The 22,100-nt window shown below is 36.0% G+C and overlaps 1 protein-coding gene across 2 annotated transcripts in view; it reads left to right on the top strand.

The window, feature by feature from the left end:
• Window positions 1-22,100, top strand: part of Ano6 (anoctamin 6) — a 196,348-nt gene that overhangs the window by 96,625 nt on the left and 77,623 nt on the right. For both annotated transcript variants that reach the window (XM_047549386.1, XM_047549387.1), the window contains one exon: window positions 8,884-9,012. In XM_047549386.1, the coding sequence (XP_047405342.1) occupies window positions 8,884-9,012 (129 nt within the window). The remainder of the gene's footprint in view (window positions 1-8,883; window positions 9,013-22,100) is intronic.

Below are 22,100 nucleotides of genomic sequence, written 5' to 3' on the forward strand. Positions count from 1 at the left end.
ACAAGAAGGTAGGGAGGGAGGAATAGGTAGTTGTGAAAGCATGTGAAAATTATTGGTTTAGAGGATGAAGAACCTTAAAAAGGAAAGTTTAGATAGGATGTTGTGGAAATCCACTAAATCCAAAAAAAAAAATCTGATTGTAACATGATTATTTTGGTTCCCAGCTGATTCCAAAATATAACATTATGAGCTACTTCTTAAAAGTCTAGGAGTATAATTCAGGACAACCATCTTGTGATAGGTTCAAAATCTACAGAACCTTCTTCCTCAAGAGATAGTACACGCTGAAAATACTCATAGTTTCAAAAAATTATATATATATGAATGGAAATTGAATCCATAATGGATAGTAAAGCCAAATGAGATACTGAAACATTCAGAGCTTAGCCTCCAGAAGAATAATCATTCTCCCTCAAATGTCCTCTTGTACCACTTACATTATTTCCTCTATCACCTTTTCTTTCCTAACCCTCTGCTAGGAATATCTTCCAGTTTAATCTGCCTCATGCTTCTTTTACCAGTGTTATCCCTGCCAGGTGAGAACAAGGTGAACTGGTGACAATCTTCCTCTAGAAAAGGAAAGTCTAAAAACAACCACTGTAGGCATTTTCACTTTGCCTTTTCTTTGTACAGCCTAGCTTTTCTTCATTGTTCTCTTTCTTTTGTGCAGTCATTAATTAATTTATTTTTTTTAAAGGAAAGCTAAATTGAGACTTTAAAGCAGTGGAAGTTCTGCAGGAAAACAGGAAAGGAAAAAAAAATTGAAGCCGTGTTAATGAAAACCCCAATTACAACTCTGTGAGTTTTAGGAAAAAACTCACTAAGGCTCCTAACGTAGCATCTTTCAGCAATAAGAGTCTTTTTCATCTACGCTAGTTTTTTGTTTATATGTTTGCTGTGTTGGGATTGAATCCAGGACCTTGCACATACTAGGCAAGCACTCTATTGCTGAACTACATCCCTAGCCCTGGTTAATTCCTTTTAAGGAAGTTTTATTTTAAAGATCATTTCAAAGTTCTATTTTCCTATATCCTCTACTCTAGTTCAGAAATTACTCCACTTAATAAAAGTACTGTTTCCTTGGCATGGACTAGAAGGAAATATTTAATAATAATTATGCCATAGGCATTGTATCTTCGTCCTTATTCATTGTTTAAACTGCAGTGTTCTCATACTAGAAATCTAGAGAGTTATATTTAACACAGAAGGAAAAATGGCAAAATACTTATTCCAAATCAGGAGGTCAGTGGCATGTGACTATTTGTTGTGTGTGTAGTAATAGCAGCAAACACAATGAAAAGGCATTTTCATGATAAAATCTAGTGATATGGTAAGTAACTACATCTGTCCCTACTAAGAAATGACTGCAAGTAATAAGTTCAGCCATTTGGGAATTAATTGGTATTTACCAGTATAAAATATTAAGACTATTTTTAAAGAATTTGTACACTAATTTTAATTTGCAACAGAAATAAATTTTAAATCAAATAAGTGGTAGGTTCTAAATCTGGAGAAAGTTTACAATGAATCAAAATGCAGTCTGTAAAAAATTTAAAAATAATTTAAAAAATACATAACAGATATTTGGTAGTTACGCAGGTGCCATGTAATTTTTAATGGAAAGTCAGTCAATGGGGTAGTGACCTTCTAAAATTAGCCTGGTACATTCCAGTTAAACTTTCACATTTGCAGAGAACCTATCAGCATTGCTGAACCCCCAGGTCTGACTGATAAAGTATTCCTTAGAATATGTCTCTCTTTTCCTTTCAGGACTTTGGTAAAAATAAAGTCTTTTAAGATTACTATGTACATTATTCCCTGACCTATTTTCCATGACCACAGCCTGTTATGGTATCTTGTTAGCTTTTTGATGAACAAAAACTTAGAAAAGAAAAAGTTTATTTTGGACTTATGGTTTCAGAGTTCTCAGTCCATGGTTAGCTGGCTACAAAGGAGAAACATCGTGGTGGAAGGGTATGGCAGAGAGGAACTGCTTACCTTATGTCAGCTGGGAAATAGAAAGAGGAGCCAGGGACAAAATATAATCCCCAAAGGCATGCCCCCAGTGACCTACCTCCTCTAGCCGCACCCATCCACCCACAGTTACCACCCGGTAGTCTTCTTAAATTATTAATCCACCAATCCACTACCTTTTTTTTTCTGTGGTGCTGAAATTTGAAACCTGGGCCTCATGCATGCCAGGTAAGCACTCAACCACCTGAGTTATATTCCCTGCCTTCAAATTATTAATCCATCAAATGGATTAATCAAATGGATTAATCCACTGATGAGGTTATAGCTCTCATAATCCAATCTTTTCACCTCTGAACATTGCCTAACATATGAGCTTTTCCTGGGGCATTCCTAGTTTCAAACCATAGCAGGTGACATAGCCTGCTCACATATGTACCAGAGTCCACAGTGGTTATAGGTCATTCTGTTTCCACATTTATATTGTTTGGTGCATGCATCTTTGGGGATGCATAGGACCCTCTCCAACCCTTCCCTTCACATTCTCACTTTGAGTGCTTACCTTTGAAGAGGTGTTGGTGCCCTCCCTCACTTACTATGATGTTGGAACAAGTGAAAAAGACTGCAATCTTGAGAGATTGGTACAAGGTACTCTAATACTCTGCTGGAGGAGGTGTTGATTTTATAAATATTTTTGATGATGATTTAACAACCTGTGTATCAGAAGTGTTTGAAAAGGCCATGGCACTTAAAATCTGCTTCCAGAATTTAGTCTCACAAAATAGTAATTGAACACGTGCACAAATACATATGTACAAGAAGGCTCATTGCGGCAGTGTTTATAAAAGCAGAAAATTGGAAGCAACTTCTGTGTTCATCAGTGGAGGAACTGTTTAACTAAATTATATTTCGGCTATCAAACATGATGATGCAGAGCTTTATGTAAAGCTAGAAAAAATGTCTCTGATGTTTATAAAACAGTATGTATAACATGGTACTGTTTTGGTTAATGTGCATGCATGAGCTTGTAATCCTAAAGGGATGAACTACAAAATATTTTTATACTGAGTTCATCTCTGGAAATGGGATTACATATGACTTTTATTTTTTCCCTTTATACTTTCCTGCATCTTCAGAATTTTTTTTTGTATTGAGCGTATATTAATGTTTTTCATCAGGAAAAAAAAGGGGGCTCTCTGTATTCTGAGGGGCTACAAGCTGAGGCTCAGCAGAGACCTCAAGGGAGCAAGCCTGGAAACTGGCCTTCAGAAATGGACAGTATAGGTAACAGAATGAGGAAGGAAACAGTGTGATTTGTATAAAAATCATTCTGGGTCACTCCTGAGTACACCTCTCTATTATCATAGAGTCACCACCAATAAGAGATGTTTTGGAACATCCTGACACGCTGACTCAAAGAGCGTTGAAGTTCTCACTCCAGGATGAATCCTTCTCCTTTTCCCCTGCTTTCTCTGCCATTAGCACACTCCTGAATGCCTGGTCTGGTCAGAAACAAGCTCCTGCATGTTTGTGTACTTCTCTTTACGCTGTTACATATGTGTTACTTCCTCCACCAACCCCCATCCTGCTTCTTGAAGTATCAGCAACTTTCCATATTGATAATTCATGACACTTATTTTGGCTAAATTCTTGGCATTTTTCATTGCAGTGTACATTTTTGTCATAAAAGAAATAAAATTTGACGTATTGTCTTCCATCTCTACAGTATTTTTGCACAGTTGTGTAAAGGGGAAAAAAAGATTCATTATTACTTAGACCTTGAATCTCCCTGAACTCTGCCCTAGTTAAGATAAACACTTAGGAATATATGTCATTCGTAACTGCATGGCATGTAAAGAAAATTTAATTATAATTCCCTATTTTCTAAGATCCACATAAAGACTTTTCCTTCTAAACTTTGGATTTTTTCCCCCTGGAACTTACTGCGTGTGTGTGGATTCAAGTTTTACTATAAAATAGAAGATCCCACATTTTCAGTTCAGTTTTTCTGTGACTTAAGTTTGTTTCGTTTTCTTGAAATTAATGACATTATTTTCCTGAAGAAAGCCACATCTTTAGTTCACATTCACTTATCAATTACTGTTTAATTGTGTGAATATTTTGATTCTATTTATTTTTCACAGTGTAATTTCTCAACTATTATTGTTAGACAATAAACCTTTCTTGTGTAAAGGTCAATAGCATTAACCCAAATGAGCCTGGAATACTTATTAGTCTCGTAGGTTGTTTGAAAATTCAAGAGATAGAATTAGTATCACTCATTATCTAAGGCAAGGGTCAGACACCATTGTACATTAACAAGAGTTCAAACAAAGATTCCAATATTACGCCTTTTTATCCAGATCTTGGACAAATAATTTAAGTTTAGCTCTTTAAATGATAGGCATAGATTCCTCTGTAGTAAATTTCGACTTGGTTCCTATCAGGGTTGTTTGAGGACCCATGTTAAAGGCACTTGAAAGTGTTGAGCAGCAAGTTGCTTTACGGACTCACAAAAGTTGTAACGTCAAGAGCCCTGGGAGTATGCTTAGTAAGGTGGACTTCCTCACAAAGATGACCACAAGTGCCCCAGGGCACTTAGACTCAGGCAACTCTGTCTCTGCCCAGACAGACCTCACCTTCCTGAAGTTTTCCCTTCATTTAACTGAAGCATGATGTCCGAGGAAAAGTCCAGTGCCACAGTTCAATCAGAGATTGCTTATGAGAAAATTTCCTACCATGTATTAATGGAAAATTCTCATCTTTAAATTTGTTTTTCTGTCCACCAGGACAATCTTTCTCAACCACTGTCTTTCAGTACTAGAGGCTTCAACTGACTCTGGGTACAGTTCTGGTGCCTACATGTACTTCCTTACAGCAAAAATTATATTTTTCATGTTTTCAGATTCACACTAGCTTGAAAGTACTAAGCAGAGTAATTTTGCTATGTGCATTTTGTCCTGATTTGTCCTGAAGGATCCTGCACTTCTAAGTTCTTTTGCTGAAGGAGTACCCACACATAAAATGAGTGAAATCAGATTGAGAAGAGGGAGACCATCACTTGGGTAAATCACACCTGACCTCCTTCATGTTCATTCTCCTTCCTCCCTACTCAGCCAAATTCTCCTTGTCAGCTGCCCCCTTGCTCACACTAAGCTTGTCTTCTCTTCACCCCAAGTGTGAAATGTCAAAGTCAAACAGCTGAAAGCAGAGGTGGCCAGGTCACTATTCTGCAGTGGTTGGCAGTGTTGTTTTGGATTATTTGGATATAATGACAAATGACCATACATAGTCCTTTGAATATAGGTAGTCCGGCCTTTAGCTCTTAGTATAGCATCAGATCAGGTTGCCAATAAGTAGTAAACAAATACTAGATTGGTGGCGTTTGGTGTCCTGAGGACCAGGGAGGACAGTGGGTATAAACCAATACATTATAGATTCCAAACTGATTAGAAATGTGCTTGATATTTTTTTCCCAGACAAAGGGTGATATATTAACAGATAAAGACTCTGCTTATTGCCTTGGTATTAAGGCATTTGCCCTGGACCCTCAGAGTAGCAATTGGTTACCCTGATGAGCATACGAATTAATAAATTTCCCATTGGGAAGGTTAGTGACCATACATAAACTCTAATCTCTAAAGTGATCTTACTTAATAAATTTTAAACCTTTTCTTTTAGTATTTTTAAATTCAAGCTGCTAAACAGGATTAAATGAGTTTCCAAATTTTTTTTTTATTATTGTAAACAAATGGGATACATGTTGTTTCTCTGTTTGTACATGGCGTAAAGGCATACCATTTGTGTAATCATAAATTCACATAGGGTAATGTTGTTTGATTTATTCTGTTATTTTTTCCCCTTCCCCCCCACCCCTCCCACCCCTCTTTTCCCTCTATACAGTCCTTCCTTCCTCCATTCTTGCCCCCCTCCCTAACCCTAACTCTAACCCTAACACTAACCCCTCCCACCCCCCATTATGTGTCATCATCCACTTATTAGCGATATCATTCGTCCATTGCTTTTTTGAGATTGGCTTATCTCACTTAGCATGATATTCTCCAGTTTCATCCATTTGCCTGCAAATGCCATAATTTTATCATTCTTTATGGCTGAGTAATATTCCATTGTGTATATATATATATATATATATATATATATATATATATGCCACAGTTTCTTTATCCATTCATCAATTGAAGGACATCTAGGTTGGTTCCACAATCTGGCTATTGTGAACTGAGCAGCTATGAACATTGATGTGGCTGTATCTCTGTAATATGCTGATTTTAAGTCCTTTGGGTATAGGCCAAGGAGTGGGATAGCTGGGTCAAATGGTGGTTCCATTCCAAGTTTTCTAAGGAGTCTCCACAGAGTTTCCAAATTTTTGGTTATTTTATCTTGATGCCTTTTGACTTGGTAGAAAAGACTAAAGATCAAAATTTGAGTAGATACCAAGAAAAGGTGTGGAGGCCAAGACTCGGATAATCCATCTCCAAATTATCAGTCCTTTAAAGATTACCAATGTTTATTTTGAGAAACTATTAAAATTTTACTTCCTCCAGATAATGTTAAACTTCAAGAAAGGAATAATTTTGTTGTCCGTCATTTTAATGACCAAATGCATGAGTTAGTCTTGTAGTGAAAATAATTACTGAAAAATTCAGCTTTTTTTTAACAATATATTTTTGTTCACAAATCTTTTTATTTAGACCAATTCCGTTGTTTGTTGCATAGTCTTTCCAGTCCAGTTTTAGTTTCTCCCTTTTTCCCAAGAGCCTAGTAGGATGTCTTTTGCCAAGAGGTGAGAAACCTGGATTTCACAGCAGGAGGAAACTTAGTTTTCTTTTCCGTGGTGTTGAATTACAATAGTATTGTATCAGAGTGTGAAGTATTTATTTCACACAGGCAACTCTTGCCAACTCATGGGGGTTTTCTTCCAAACAGAGGGCCATGTTCTGACATCACACTCAAGAGGCATACATGCCAGACCAGATTACTTAGGAGCAAGCTGCCAACCTGTGCTGCCAAGCAATGGCCAGGCAAGGGAAGAGAGCCTGGAGCCATGTACAGATGCCCAGTTCTTCACAGCTTCATGTCAATGAGCTCCTACAGAACTCCACCCAAGGCTACAGAGAACAAGTTGCTTTTTATACACTTTTTAATTGTCTTCATGATGACCAGGTTTTCCTGACCAGTTCCACCCTGACTCACTTCCCTTTGCCCTTCTGAGAAGTTATTCTTTCTTTTTTCTTTTTTAAATCTCTTCATACAGTTTTCCTCTACCAACTTCCCTGATCGTCACCAGCAGTAAAATCCTCATTGAAAGGAAGAGAAATTGAAGGTGCCTAAAGATCTCTATAGCTAAAATGACAGATAATGTTAAACTTCAAGAAAGGAATAATTTTGTTGTCCGTCATTTTAATGACCAAATGCATGAGTTAGTCTTAACTAACTCATGCAGGGCTTAACATTTTTATATAGCTTTAAAGAAACTTTAATGATTTTACATGACTAAAATAGCAAATAGAAGAACTGGACAATGGCATTGGCCTAAGACTTTGATGAGTTTGTTTTCCTGGACCCTAAGTGTGTCCTGATAGAAGAAACCTCAAGGCAGAGTCACACTGTTGGTGGTTTGAATCCCTGGTTAAGTGACACTGGGGGTCGGGGAGCATATTGAGATGACTCACCTCAGCAGTGTTCCTTCTGCAGGTAGAATTAACCTGTTAAATGGAAGGCACTTCAGTTACTAGTGATAAGCTTTCTCACACTCCTTGGTAGGAGAGAGGAAAGAAATAACAAGTATTAGTTTCATATATGTTGCAAAAAATCTCTCTTCTCCACAGTGTGAAGAAAAAAAGAAAGTGATGTGGTGGTGATAAAATGTGATTTTTGTGCTAATTGATGCTGAATACACAGACGAATTAATCACATTTAATGAACATAACATACAAGTGGTTCCATCAAATGATTGCAAAATGCAATCTCCCACCAGTTTTCAATGGAAAAGAAATTTTTAAAATATTACTTATCAGTTAAATGCAGTCTGATTCTTAAACAATACAATTAACATAAGCGTCCTAACAGACTGTGCAAGAACACAAACTCAGGTCTTTGCTCAGAGCAGACTAAACCAGTTCTGTCCAAATCCATATGGAAATAGGGGTGGTTTTAAATTGTATTAGGTCTGTATTCTGCTATTATTTCTTTGTTTAGTCTTTCAAGCTATAAGTGAAAGACTCATTTAATTTGTTATTGTTGCTACTTTTTAAGAATCTTAAAAATCTTTTCTGTGGGTGGCAGTACATTGTGAATTTGAGGACAAATAGTTATGACTTGTGTTACTTTTGTGTGTATGGAAGCATCTCCTGGCACTTGCTCAAGGTAAAACAATGATACCATCTATAAAGTGTGAGTTCTGAAGATAAGTCATGGAAAAGGATTCAGAGGTTAGAAAATAAAACACAGGAAGGATGAAATTCTTCAACAGAGTTTAAGAAAGAGTTTTGTCTTCAACAGGGTTTTGTCTCATTTTTCTTGTTAAATAAACTTCAGTCCTTCAGATAGGCAGATCTTTTTACTCTGTCCATTTCCAAACTCCATAGGCCTTTGCTTGATGAGGTGGGAATAATTCTTGGATGAATGTGTTACCTATGTAATACTGATGTGTCTCTATGCATTTACTAGAATAGTACCGAACTGCTGGATTCTAAGGCTTCCTCTCACCAGGAACGGACCATGCTTGCAAAGATCATGGGGCCACAACTGCTTGGTCAAGTAACTAGTAATGAATATATTTTTCTTTCTCCATAAGCAGATTGATGAACCTATTAAAGCTAGAAAATAAGCATTTATAAATCCGCACTTTTCCGCCAAATTATAATTTTTTTTTTTTATTATTCCACACAGGAAGAATTCAATGGCAAATCTGACTCCCTCTTTTTTAATGATGGTCAGAGAAGAATCGACTTTGTTCTAGTATATGAAGATGAAAGTAGAAAAGAGACCAATAAAAAGGGTACAAATGAAAAACAAAGGGTAAGTTTTTTTATATTTTCTTTTTTATTCCTTATAATATTATAAAATGAAAAAAGTGCTATTTTTATGTAAACAATAAAGTGAAATTGGTGTTGAAATATCATATACCAAACATAATTTTATTCTTTTCTGTACTCTTGTTCCCTCAAGACATATTAAAAATAATTTTTAAAAATTTAGAAATGGAAACTTCTTCAGACTTTTAACCTCAGTTGGTTTTATACTGAAGGCTCACTTTCTTTGAAGGAATTGTACTTCCTACTGTGAAGAAGAGAGTTATATTAAAACACAACTGGCTATTTGCAAGTGGGTAGAAAAGGAAGCTAATGATCAGTGACAACATTGTAGCAACTAGCGTTCAGTGCTTGCTCACTCAGGAGTCATAGGTACATTTTGCATGCATTTTTCTCATTTAATTCTCATTGTACTTTGAGCTGAGTTCTGTGATCACAACATTTTATGAATGACAGAGTTGACCCTTAAGAAAGGTTCAATAGTGACTCAAGATTATGGGTGCTAATCCACTAAATAGTAGAGCCGGGGTTCAAACTCTTGTCTTGAATCCAGAACCTGAGCTCTCGATTATTTGTGTTTTCTGTTACCTTCCTTTCTTCCCTTTCATCCTGTCCCACTCAAGCTGCTTCCTCCTCCCTTTCCTTTGCTTCAAGCTGTTTCAAGAAACAGGGCTGTACTTATCTAGAGATATCAAAGCAGTAGGCCAGGGTTATAACAACAGTCTGGGGCTTCTTTACCTGGACCCAAACTATATTAAACTCAAACAGGATGAAAGGAGTGCACACTGATAGGAATCACTTTACCCACTTCGGAAACCATTCCCTTGGTCTTTAATTTTTCCGCCCTCACGTATGTGTTATGACACATACATAATCTTAACTGTCCCTCTCTGTACTTTCTCCCTGAAATATAACAATCTTAAGTCTATTTTTTTTTTGCCAATTTTTATAAATGAAACAAAGAAATCTTTTTAAAAATGAAGTGATCAGTCTTGGTTTATTTATGTGTATAAATTTGGAGGGGCTTAAGTTCAGAATTTTATATTTACATGTTGGAACAGAATGAGCCCCAGGCTTTGGAGTCTGATTTAACTTTTTAATTCTGCCACTGTACTGGTTGGAATAATTCTAGTTATAACAAATAGGCTTCCAGATGATAATGATTTGACAATAAAAAGATTTATTGCTATGTCAAAAGTAAAGGTGTCATCCCTATTTGGCATATGGTTTGGAGTGGGATCTGTTCCTTGCTGTCATTCATGAACCCAGGCCAACACAGAAGGCTCAATTCAACAGGTAGTTTGGGGTCACCCTGGTTATCAACACAAGTAGTAGATAGGATGAGAGAGAAGATGGAGAAAGAACTCTTCTTCACCACCTTGGTCTTGAAGTAACTGCAGCTATTGTGCTCACATTCTATCACTCAGACCTGAGGAAGGTGGAAAGCATTATTTCTGACAGGACAGCAACCAGGAAAATGTTCTTATCAATATTGTGTTTTTTTCAAAAAAAATTTTTTTTGTTTTACATTTTGACAGCTCTGAAATCAGATTGCATCTTAAAAATGGTATATCATATTTTATTGGCCAAATTTTTATTGTTGGTACATAAGACACTGGCTCACCGCATAATCAGTGGAATCTTAGATTCAGGAAAATGGGATCCCAATACCTAGTCCATGGGATTATGGTTAAGATTAAGTAAAATAGCATATGTTGATGTTTCATACATTTTAGCACATATCAAATAGTTCATTTATGTATCTTCTTCTTTTATTGGAAGCTTGCTTAAAACAATGTCTTGGTATAAAAAAGCATGGCTCTCAGTTATATGATTTTATCACTGGAGTACAATAGCTTAGAGTGCTTTTCCTGTGGACACTAAGACATTCTGTGCAGTCATAGTCACTATTATCAAAAATATTCATTAAGCTTCCATATGCCAGTGGAGCATAATCGAGACTGAAGTAAGTTAAACAGATCAAATCCATTAAAGTATAAAGGAAATAATTCTGGTTTTAGACAAGAGCTTTACTGCCATGGTGAAGGGACCCTACGGCTACTTACGTTATTAATAAATTCTGCATTTGCTTTAGATAAAAACATAGGTCCCGGGATAACTCTTATAAATAGAAAGGAAAAAAAAATCATTAAATTTGGCAATTCTTGAATCCATGGATTGATATACCTTGATGTTGGTTTTTGTGATCTGTGCTTTGAAGTAGTTTCAGTTTGTATTTGTACATATTACTTAGTTTATACTCTACCAAAATTCAAAACTCAGCTTTGGAATCACGTTTTTTTTTTTTTTTTAATCCATAAAACATTTTCAAGTTCCATCATACTCCTTGTCAGGGCTTATTGAGGATTTAGGACAATACCAAGGGAAGGCAATTTCAAACTCCTGTTTCTTTTGAAAGAAAAAATATGTGTAAGTCATATCGATTTCCTAAAACAGTACTAAGTTTGACTTCACCAGGGTTCATCGAAAAACTTGTTAAACGTGTTTTAGGGCTGGAGAAATATAGAAGTGATAGGGCCACAAACACCAAAATCATAAACAGAGGCTTAAAAGGCTGTATCTATCTCCTCGTGAGCAAGAGAAAATTCTGTTCTAGCCAAACATCCACATAGCATGTAGCTTTGTCCCCTTCTGTTAGTGAAATCACTTCAAAACTATTATACTTTCCTGTAATAGCATGAACTTATTTTTATGTAGATTTTTCTTGTGGATAAGTATAAACTGTTTCCATAAGCACTCATCCCAGTTTATACTATACTTGGCACAGAATCAGTCTAGATATTTTTCATTGCAAGTCACATGAAAACTAAGTTCAAAACAGCTTAAAAACTAAAAGAAAATAATTTTGTTCTCATTTAACAAATAGTCTGGATATAGAGCACTCTCTAGGCTAGATAATTTATTGGCTTAATGAGGCCATTCTATCCTTTTGCCCTGCCATCCTCAGTATGTTGGCTCTTCCTAAATTTACTTCATTTGAACTTGTAAGTTGGCTACTACAACTCTAGGTAGCCACAGGCAGAAAGAGAGGACGTCCTTTCTCATGCCTCTCCCTTTTAAAGACAAGCAACTCCTCAAGAAATGCCCTTAGCAGACATTCCTTTACAATTCATTGTCTATTGTAGTTTATTCCTAAGTCTATCACAATTGGTCCTTCATGTCTGTTAGCTCTGTGTCCACAGATTAAACCAACTGCTGATAGAAAATATTCAGAGAAAAAAATGACATCTATACTAAACACACATAAATGCTTTTTCTTGTCATTTTTCCCTGAACAATACAGTATAACAACCATTTACATTGTATTAGGCAAAACTCATAATCTAGAGATGATTTAAAAAATGTAGGAGAATGTGTATAGGTTATATGCAAATTTTATATCAGACACTTGCACATCCATGAAGTTTGTTGTTCACACAACTCAATCCCTGTGTATACCAAGGAACTATGCTGGTAAGATGAATGGAGTTGCCTTTTTATCATAGACTAATCGAAACTGGTCTAATTATCTCTTGAATCACCTGATCATCCAATAGCTGAAAAACATTCAGCCTTTTCTTTGTAATAAATAAGGGGAGAACAGCTGTTCATAGCAGTCAGCAGTGTTTGGCACAGTACATGATGAATGTAGCTAACTATGCTTAAGCCATACTGTTCAGAGCAAAGATGTTTTAAATAAAACAAATCCCTGTGTATTTCTCCAACTCTGCCTGAACAATTTTGTTAGTAGTTGTTTGTTTCTTCAAATTTCCTTTTGCTAGAACTGTTAACAAGGGGTAGAATTGATCTATTTTGGATTTTATTTTGTCTGACACCAGCCTTCAGACAGATGTGTTCATGACCATGTAGCGGTATAATTCAGATGATGGTAAAAGAAGGTTCTAGACAGCTCAAAAAAAAAAAATGTAAGTAGTTCTGGATGTGAGTTTTAATCCATTTCTAAAAGTTGATGGAAACTTTATATCCTTGAAGTTGAGGAAAAGGTTATATATGGAAGTATACATGTGTATTCTTATCTGGCCTTAAGAATTCTTTAGTGTATGGTAGGAGGCTCTGACTCAGAGAATGTAGAATAAGGAATTTTAAAGAAATTAGTTATCAAGCTTATTGTATAACTAAATATGATTTTACCCACATTTGCAAATACTGTGAGACAACTAATTGATTTTAGATCCTATGAGCTTTAAAAATTGTTCATTATTTCATATTAGTCAGTGTAAGGCCAAATTGTTTGCTTAGAAACTGAATGAGATCTCTTTGAAAATGTTTAAAACTTTATCAGAAAATTTTAATATGATGAACATAGTATATTATTCCATTTAATGAGGTGTTTTATCTTATAAAGTTTATAATGATGTCCACGAAGATCTCATACCTTTTTATTAACTTTTCTTAATTATTTTAAAATTTTGTTGCTGTTATCAAAAACATTTCCTGTTGCAGTTTATGGCTTATGGTTGCTTGTTAAAGAAGAAGTCTGTTGATAAACTCTTTTTAGTTCTTATCATTTCCAATGCTGCTTTTAAATTTTTTCAGATGAAGACTATCTTGTCTACAAATGATGACAGTTTTGTTGTCCTTTACCATCCTATACTTCTTTCTTGTCTAATCACAGTGGTTAAAATCTCTAGAACAAAACCAGCAACACAGAGAAATCACCATTATATTGTTCTTGATTTAATGGGAATGTTCACAAAATTTCCTTAAATGTCACACTTATTGTAAATTTTTTAGATTTCTCTTAAGAAGTTAAAAGGGTTCTTTTTTGATCCTAGATTGCTAGGAGTTTTTATAATTAAGTTTTAGGCTTTATCAGGTTTGGGTTTTTGTTTTCTGTTTGTGGTGTGGTTTTTGTTTTTGTTTTTGTTTTGCTGGGGGTACTGGGGATTGAACCCAGGGTGCTTATCCACTGAGCCACATCCCCAACCCTATTTTATTTTTTATTTTGAAACAAGTTCACTATGTTGCTCAGGGCCTCCCTAAGTTGTACTGGCTTTGAACTTGGAATCCTCCTGTCTAATCCTCCCAAGCTGCTCGGATTACAGGTGTGCGCCACTGTACCCAGCTCTTCATTAAGTCTTATGTACAAGTATGTTGTTCCTTGGTATGCACAGGTGATTGATTCCATGATCCCTGTGAATCCACAATCTGAGGATGCTTAAGTCTCTATATAAAATGGCACAATATTTGTATGTGACCTATGCAAATCCTCCCATATACTTTAAACTATCTCTGGATTATGTGTTATAACTAATACAGTGTAAATCCTGTGTAAATAAGTTGTTATCCTGTGTAGTTTAGGGAATAATGATGAGGAAAAACATCTGTACACATTTAGTACAGATAGTTTTTTTTTTCTCAATATTTTCCATATTCATTTGGTTGAATTTGTTGATGCAGAACCCATGGATACAAAAGACTGACTGCTTATGGTTATTTGTGACTAAGGTAGTAACTAACAATACAAATAATTCAAAAATTGATTCTTACTGGCCTTAAAAATGCATATAATTTTCATGGTTATTTGCTCTTTATGCTAATACTACATTAAATATTTATAAGTTATTGAAGTATTTGATACTTATTTGTGGAGTACACAAATTGTTAAACTAATAGATGTAGAGAATAAAATGGTGGTTACCAGGGAATGATGGAAGGAGAGGGGTTGGGGAGGTGTTGTTCAAAGAATAGAAAATTTCAGCTGGGAGGAATAAGTTCCAAAGATCTATTTTATAGCATGGTCACTATAGCTAATGTACTGTCTTGTTGAAAATCGCTTGAAGATTAGATCTTAAGTGTTCTTACTGCACACAGAATTTGTGTAATGCATATTAGCTCAATTTAGTCTTCCACAATGTGTACCTATTTTTAAAGAACGTGTTTTAAATGATAAATATTTATAGAATTTTTAACTTTCAATTAAAATAAAGAAATATTAGGAAAGTAAAGAAAAATCTTTGAGGTCACTTATAGAAATACATAAAAAATAAAAGTAATTAGATGAGTAAATCAGGATGAAGTATAAAGAAAGAAAAATAAAATGAAGTGTACTTCCTAATAAAATTATTTATTATAAACCATAATATCTTGTTCAGAAGCTAAAGGTCAGTTACAAAGTTGTCTCTGAGCTTCCAACTTGCATAAGAAAAACAGAGGATATTATCAATGACATGATCGAGAGTTTCAATATAATACAAATACAACTGGTTATTCAAAAGAAATGCAGTGATCTGGAGGATCCCATAGAACCTGCTAAAGGAGAAGGCATGACTGCATAGAATGAAAATTGGCTTAACTTCTCAATATTAAAAAAAAGGGGGATGACAAAGGAGGAGATAGAAAACTATAAGGAATCAGAACACTGTACAGAATTTCCTGAGATTGACATATTGCCACAGTCCATGAATTAGAAAATTGAGGCTCACATTAGGATAGACTGAGAGGAGATTATAGCAACCAGTGTTGTGTGGTTTCACCTTCCCGGGTAACTTGATAGATGTTCTGACTTTCATTATAGGGAGTGAAATCAGGTGTAGCTTTGACTCCTTAATATTTTAGATGAATGCAAGCAGCTCATCTTTACATTTTTCCTTGTGTTTTATCACTACTTGAATATAATAAGGTTGGAGGCCAAAAGAAATAAATTAAATTAGAATCAGCAGTTTCAAATTACAGCTACAAAATGTGTTGCTGGTGTAAGCATGTTTGATTTTATTTTTGAGTACTCAGCCCAAAAGCAACAAATCCAAATCTTGTTGCTTATTTCCAAAATGGGAAATACCCCTGGGCTCAGACCTTAAAAATAGAGGGCAGTGAAATCTCCAGAAGTAAAATCTGATTATTCCATTTCAGTTCACTGGGGAACCTTAGCAACATATTCACAAAGATGAGGAGAAGAGAACACTTTTTTCCAGATGGTTCCTCATGAGGTCTAACCTTGGGTTTAAATAAATAGACCATCATTTGTCCTACTGCTATAAGTGTCACCTGTGTCTCACCTTTTCAGAGATCACATGTAAAAGGGTGCAGGGTTGGCAAAAATCAACTATACCAAATTCTCATATGGAAAACCTGCAGAGGGGAAAAAGAATCATAAAAGAATACCTTCTTGTGTACTCCTGTGCATGCACCTGTACTCAGAGAAGGTGTTTCCTAAGAACAATATTTCTTACACTTGTCTGATAAGAGTCATCCAGCTGCTTGTTAAAACTAGACTGTCCTGGACCCATCCCACCCCTCTGAATCAGGATCTCCTGAGGAGGGGCCCAAGAATCACATTTTGGGAGAGTTCTCCAAGTTTCTTATAAGCAGATAAGTTGCTTATTTTATTCATAAGTTTATCTAAATGTTTTCAGTAGCTATCTTAGCAGTAGATTACAGTGATTTTCTTCCTTAAAAATTTGCTTTCCAAATTATCCACAATAAGTATTTATTTGTAAATACACCAAAAATGTTAATTTAAAAAGTAAATCTAAATATTCACTTCCATTCTATGCTTCCATCTATTTAAGATGTCATTTTAAATGTTTAAGTGCTTATAATTTAAAATGATCTGTCCCCTACTGGACACACTTTACCCACCTGAGTACATTCCTCATCATATTGATCCACTAACAGGAAATGTTTCGTTGCCAACATATGAGTTTAAATTAAGCTGTGGTGAAATAATTTCTGTATTCTGCTTACCAAACCTGGAGCACATGACACATAACTAATAAAATAGTCCATAAAGTAAGTAGTAATTTTTTGCACAAATTAAGTACCTGGGACTTATTTCTTGTGCATGGTTATAGGATTAACAAAGATTAGCAAATTGAAAGTAAAATGATAGTCATCAGTACTTTGCCTAACAGAGCTTTAAGAACATTTGAAATTAATCTGTGCATGTTTCATTAGTATCCACCAATTTGTATTTTATCACTACAGTATACACTGCAGTTTTACTTCTTAGTTGTTGCACCTCCTGCCTTTGACACTGAAAAAGCTAGGTGCCATGAAGAAAATGTTAGGTATTGGTGTTGGCAATCAGTGTTCTTACTGTTCAATTCACAGGCAAGTCCTTTACAACAGTGACTTTATTAAGCCAAATGAGATGTGTAGTGTGTAATCTAAGGTGCTTAGGGACAGAAAACTGCCTTAATTATGCCAGTCTGTCCTTTGTGATTTTGATTGCTTTATTATTTATTTCTCTGACAACTTTATTAATTTCTCAAGAGAAGTATAAATAAAATTCCAGTTTCTGGAGGGTGGTAGGCGCTCCTGTCCGTTTTCTCTTGGAGCCCTTGGCATCATTTTCCTCCAGCAGTAATAGAATCGTGTGTATTTCTTGTGATGCACATAAGTCCTCAAGGACTAGAGTCACTTTGGCTTTACTAAAATTCTAGTACGTTATAAAAAAATCTAATTGCAATGCAGATGAATTTGCTCCCTTGGAGATATAGGAATTTACAGTACAATTTAATTTATGACAAGGTGTTTTTTGTTTTTTTTTTAAAGCCAGTAAGTCTAGTTAAACCATTTTCTGCTGCCAAATACAAATCATATACCATAGGCTAGCTTCAGATCTTGTATGGAAGGTTTTCCAACAAGGCTCATAGATAATGTTTAGTTAAAAATTGCATGGCCTCAGATATTCATTTATTCAACAAATAATTATTGAGCAATGGCTATGTCAGCCAATATGCAGTAGTAATTATCTTTCATTTTTAACATCGTAGACAGCTAGCTCTGTGCTAATTTTTCAAATGTCAGAACAGTTACTTGTGCATGTGTAAATCCTACAGAGAAGTGAAGATGATGATTTCATATTAAAGAGACTTATGCAATTTCTTCTTAAGCAAGCAGGCTTTTCCTGCTGTGTGCCTGTTTGACCAATATAACACATATGCTAATTTACTTTAGCTTCCTGACACACCAAGAAAGCTGGTTTGATCAATTTTTAAAATATTCTACTGGTTTTTCATGAATTGCCATGCCAAAGGAAAATAACAAGAACTGTCTTATTAAAAAGATGATTTAGTAACATGTTTAAGCAAATATAAATGTCCTATCCCAATTCAACTGTTCAAGTATTTATGGTTGGTGGTAAGATAGAGGGCATTATAAACTAACTCCAAGGTCTACCAATTACCTTGAGATAAATCAGGTAAATATCTCAGGAGTTCTTTCTAAAGAACTAGATGAAAACTAAAATAAGACAAATTAGTACAACCTTTCTGGAAGGCAGTATGGCTATACATATTAAAGAACTTAAAATTGAATACACTATTTGATTTAACAATTCTGTTCTTGGTACTATATCCTGAGGAAGTAATAAAGAATGCACAAAGATTGTTCTATGAGGATTTTCATAATAGTGAAAAATTAGAAACAATCTAAATATGCAATAATTTGAGGTTGGTTGAATAAATTATAGTATATCTCCCTGAGACAATATTATCAAGACTTTAAAATGAGATTGAGGGAAGTGTTTCTGATGTTGTCTGCATCTCTGATAGTCACATATGCTGTACACGCTCCACAACGACCTTCCTTATTATACATAGAAATGGGGCTAGCAAGAAGAAAGATGAAGAGTTATCTATCCCCTTCAGAGGATGAAAAGGATATGTATTCATCAGATACCAGATAAGTAGTCCCAGGATCAGGGTGCCAAGTAGAATAGAAGAGTCCAGTGTTAAGATCCATTTTCCAGAGTAAAAATGGGGTCAGTGGTATTCCATTGGAGGGACTAGGGGTACTCAGTGAGTACACATTTTGGAGGCAGAATGAGTTGGGATTGCCTATTTTGGCAGATATTTGTTTTAAAAGGGAGAGACAAGCTGCTAGCAAGTCTTGCAAGATAATTGTTTGTTTTTTAGGGTCTAAGGAAAGCTGAGCATTTTGGAAGGCAGGGAAAGGATAATGATAGTAGCTAATGATATCTGCGACTTATTATATGCCAAGCATCATGTTATATACTTTATACCCAGGATCACATTTAATCCTTAAAACAACCCAAGATGAAGCTATTTCTTCTCTGATTTTTAAGATGAAACGGTGGATGCTTAGAGTTGAAGTTACTTGCCCAATGTCTCTGGGCTAGTGAATGGCAGAACTAGGATTTGAATTTTGACTGTCTGAATGTAACCAGCGTGCCCAGGAGTAAGAGAGAAACCAAAGTTGCAAAAGCTGAAGGGATTGTTTTGTGGAGTAGAATCTGAGAGGAAAGAGCCCCTTGAATGTGATGAGTGGTAGCCTCACTTTAGAAATGCCATAGAGAAGGTACCAGGTCTGGTCTGTACTGTTCAGAATGTTGAATGCATGTGATGTAGCTGATATGACCCAGACAGGAATAGTTTGTGTTTGGTATATTTGATGACATAATGACCCAGCTTTCTGAACTTTACCTGTTTTGTCACCTCATAATTCAAACTCCTAAGTTGGAATCAGTTCATGCCCTGGACACCTTGTGCTGTCTAATGTTAGTACATTCCAGGATTAGAATGTACTTTCTTCTTCATCGTATCCAATAATAATCACAAATGAAGGTCCATGGAAAAGTCAGAGGACCAAGAACAAGGGAGTGTAGTTGTTGTATGGTAGTACTTTGTATACCTCAGTCCATTTCTACATGATAGGCAGCCATCAATCCACCATCTGCTCAGTTTATCCATTCCTCAGACATTTATTGCTCACTCTTTTGTAGGCCTGTTCTAAGCATTAATGATACTGAAACATAAAGACTAACATCTCTGGGAGAGAGGAAGTACTTGAAGAGCAGGCTGAGTCACAGAAAGACTTAAAATTCTTAAGAATACAAAGCATTTGAAATGTTTGTTGGCTGAGGAGTAAGGACAATGAAGGGAGAAATAGAGGCATTACATAAATTAGCTCAAGAAGAGATATAAAAGGATGTACTTCAGATGTCAAGATGGATGATGTCCAGCTATTAACAGGCAGAAAGAAGGAAACCCGCATGAGTTCACAGTGAGCAGCTGCCATAAAGGAAGGAAGGAAGGAAGGAAGGAAGGAGGGAGGGAGGAAGGAAGGAAGGAAGAAAGGAAGGAAGGAAGGAAGGAAGGAAGGAAGGAAGGAAGGAAGGAAGGAAGGAAGGAAGGAAGGAAGGAAGGTAGGAAGGTAGGTAGGTCGGTAGGTCCCTTGTGGAGCATGCTGGTCTTCAAGTTGGATGTCCAGTGCAAGTAGCACCTGGTAGTGTAGGACACTCCCTGGTGGCTAGGGGCCGTGGAGGAGATAGCTGTGCATTGTGGGAGGATTTCAACCATGAATTTGTAACAAGTCAGTTAATGTAGTTATTTGACATATTTTCTTCCAGCAGTTAAATGTTGAATACCCGATAAGCCCCTGGAGAAGCCTCTCTTCTGATATTCCTGTTCTTCTAAGCCCTTGACTTGAGCCTTAGAAGGATTTTCCTTACAAGAATAGGAGAATCAGAAGAGAGATTTGTGATTTCCCAGCTGTGAAATTCCTAACTTCTATAGGATACAGAAGGCACAGTCATGGGTCCTGCTGTGACCTGCTAGTGAGACCATATCACCTTTCCCATGCACAGCCTCAGGGTGAGTCTCCTCCCCTGAAGAAGAGGATGTCATGGTGTCCAACCCTCTCAGAACACTTGCTCCCCTGTACATAGTGATTTAGATTTTAGGTTAACAGGTTTTGCCTAGTTCATGGCTACTCTCTCAGTGAGGATGCTTCCTTAAAAGAAACCAAAACAGCTGTAACTTAACAGATAAGGAATTTATTAGAAAAATGTTAAGAGCTCATAGAGTCCCCTGAAGGGTTTGACAAATACATGAGGCAGCTAGCAGACAGGGCAGAAGCAGTTCTTCACAAACAACCTGGGAAACAAAGTGTGGTTACTGCCCTGGACGCAGGACTGCCTTTGGCCCCATGGACACCACTGACCAGCAGTGGTCACTAAAAAATTCTGCCACAAGCTCTGCCTCTATAGTCTGTGGAACTGCCCTCTCACCTACCCCAGAATGGTTCTGCTTGGCCTGGCTCCTAGGTGTCTCTAGCTTCCTATTCAGAGTCTACAGTGGGTGCTCTGATTGGCAGAGTATAGCTAATCTGCTGGTAGCTGAATTTCACAAGACACCAGGAAAAGAAGTATGTACATTTTTATCTGTTACAGTAGATATAGTAGGAGCTGAAATGTTGGGTGGTCATAAAGAACAATAGATGGCTATTACAGTGCCATGAAATATAAGAATAAATGTTACAGTCTTTCTGTATTGGGAAAAAGTCTTAGATCACTGGACTCTTGAGTTTCTCTGTAGTTCCTCTGTAACAACCTATCTTAAATTCTTTGATTCCTCAGTACTTTGCAAGTTGCCTGGAAAACAGTGGAACCTCAGGAAATGTTTGTAGAATGAATTAATACAAATTTTTAGTACAGTACTCACCCCCCCCTTATCTGCAGGGAACACATTTCAAGACCCACCAATAGATACCAAAATCATAGGTAGCACCAATCTCTATACATACAATGCTTTTTTCCCATACATACATATAAAAATTTAATGTTTTTTCCATCTAACTTAGCATGTCTTAAACACCGTGGCTGTAACTTTTGCAGTTTGAGGTGTGACATCAAGCTACTATGAATTTTTTTCCTTATTCACAGTTTTACAGAAAACTCATTCTTACTATAGATCTTCGCAACCTCAGCATATAATTTTTTTTTCTTATGAATTTAAGAACTTTCCCCTTTTCACTTAAAAGCAGTACTTTGTAGTCTCTCATCGGCATATTCAAATCAGCAACATCAAGACTCTTGTGCTTTGGGGCCATTGTTAAATAAAATGAGGGTTACTTGAACAGAGCACTGTGATACTGTGATATTCTATTTTATAAACAAGATGGCTATTTGGTGATAAATGGGTAGGTAGCATATACAGTGTAGATACTCTGGACAAAGGGATGGCTCACATCTTGGGCAGAATGAGATTTCACACACAAAACTAGAGCTGTGTACATATTATTTTAAATAATTTTAAAATCAGTTTATTTCTGAAATTTTTCATTTTTAGACCTCAGTTGACAGTGGCT

The sequence above is a fragment of the Sciurus carolinensis genome, chromosome 4 (assembly GCF_902686445.1).
Source record: "Sciurus carolinensis chromosome 4, mSciCar1.2, whole genome shotgun sequence".
NCBI classification, from domain to species: Eukaryota; Metazoa; Chordata; class Mammalia; order Rodentia; family Sciuridae; genus Sciurus; species Sciurus carolinensis.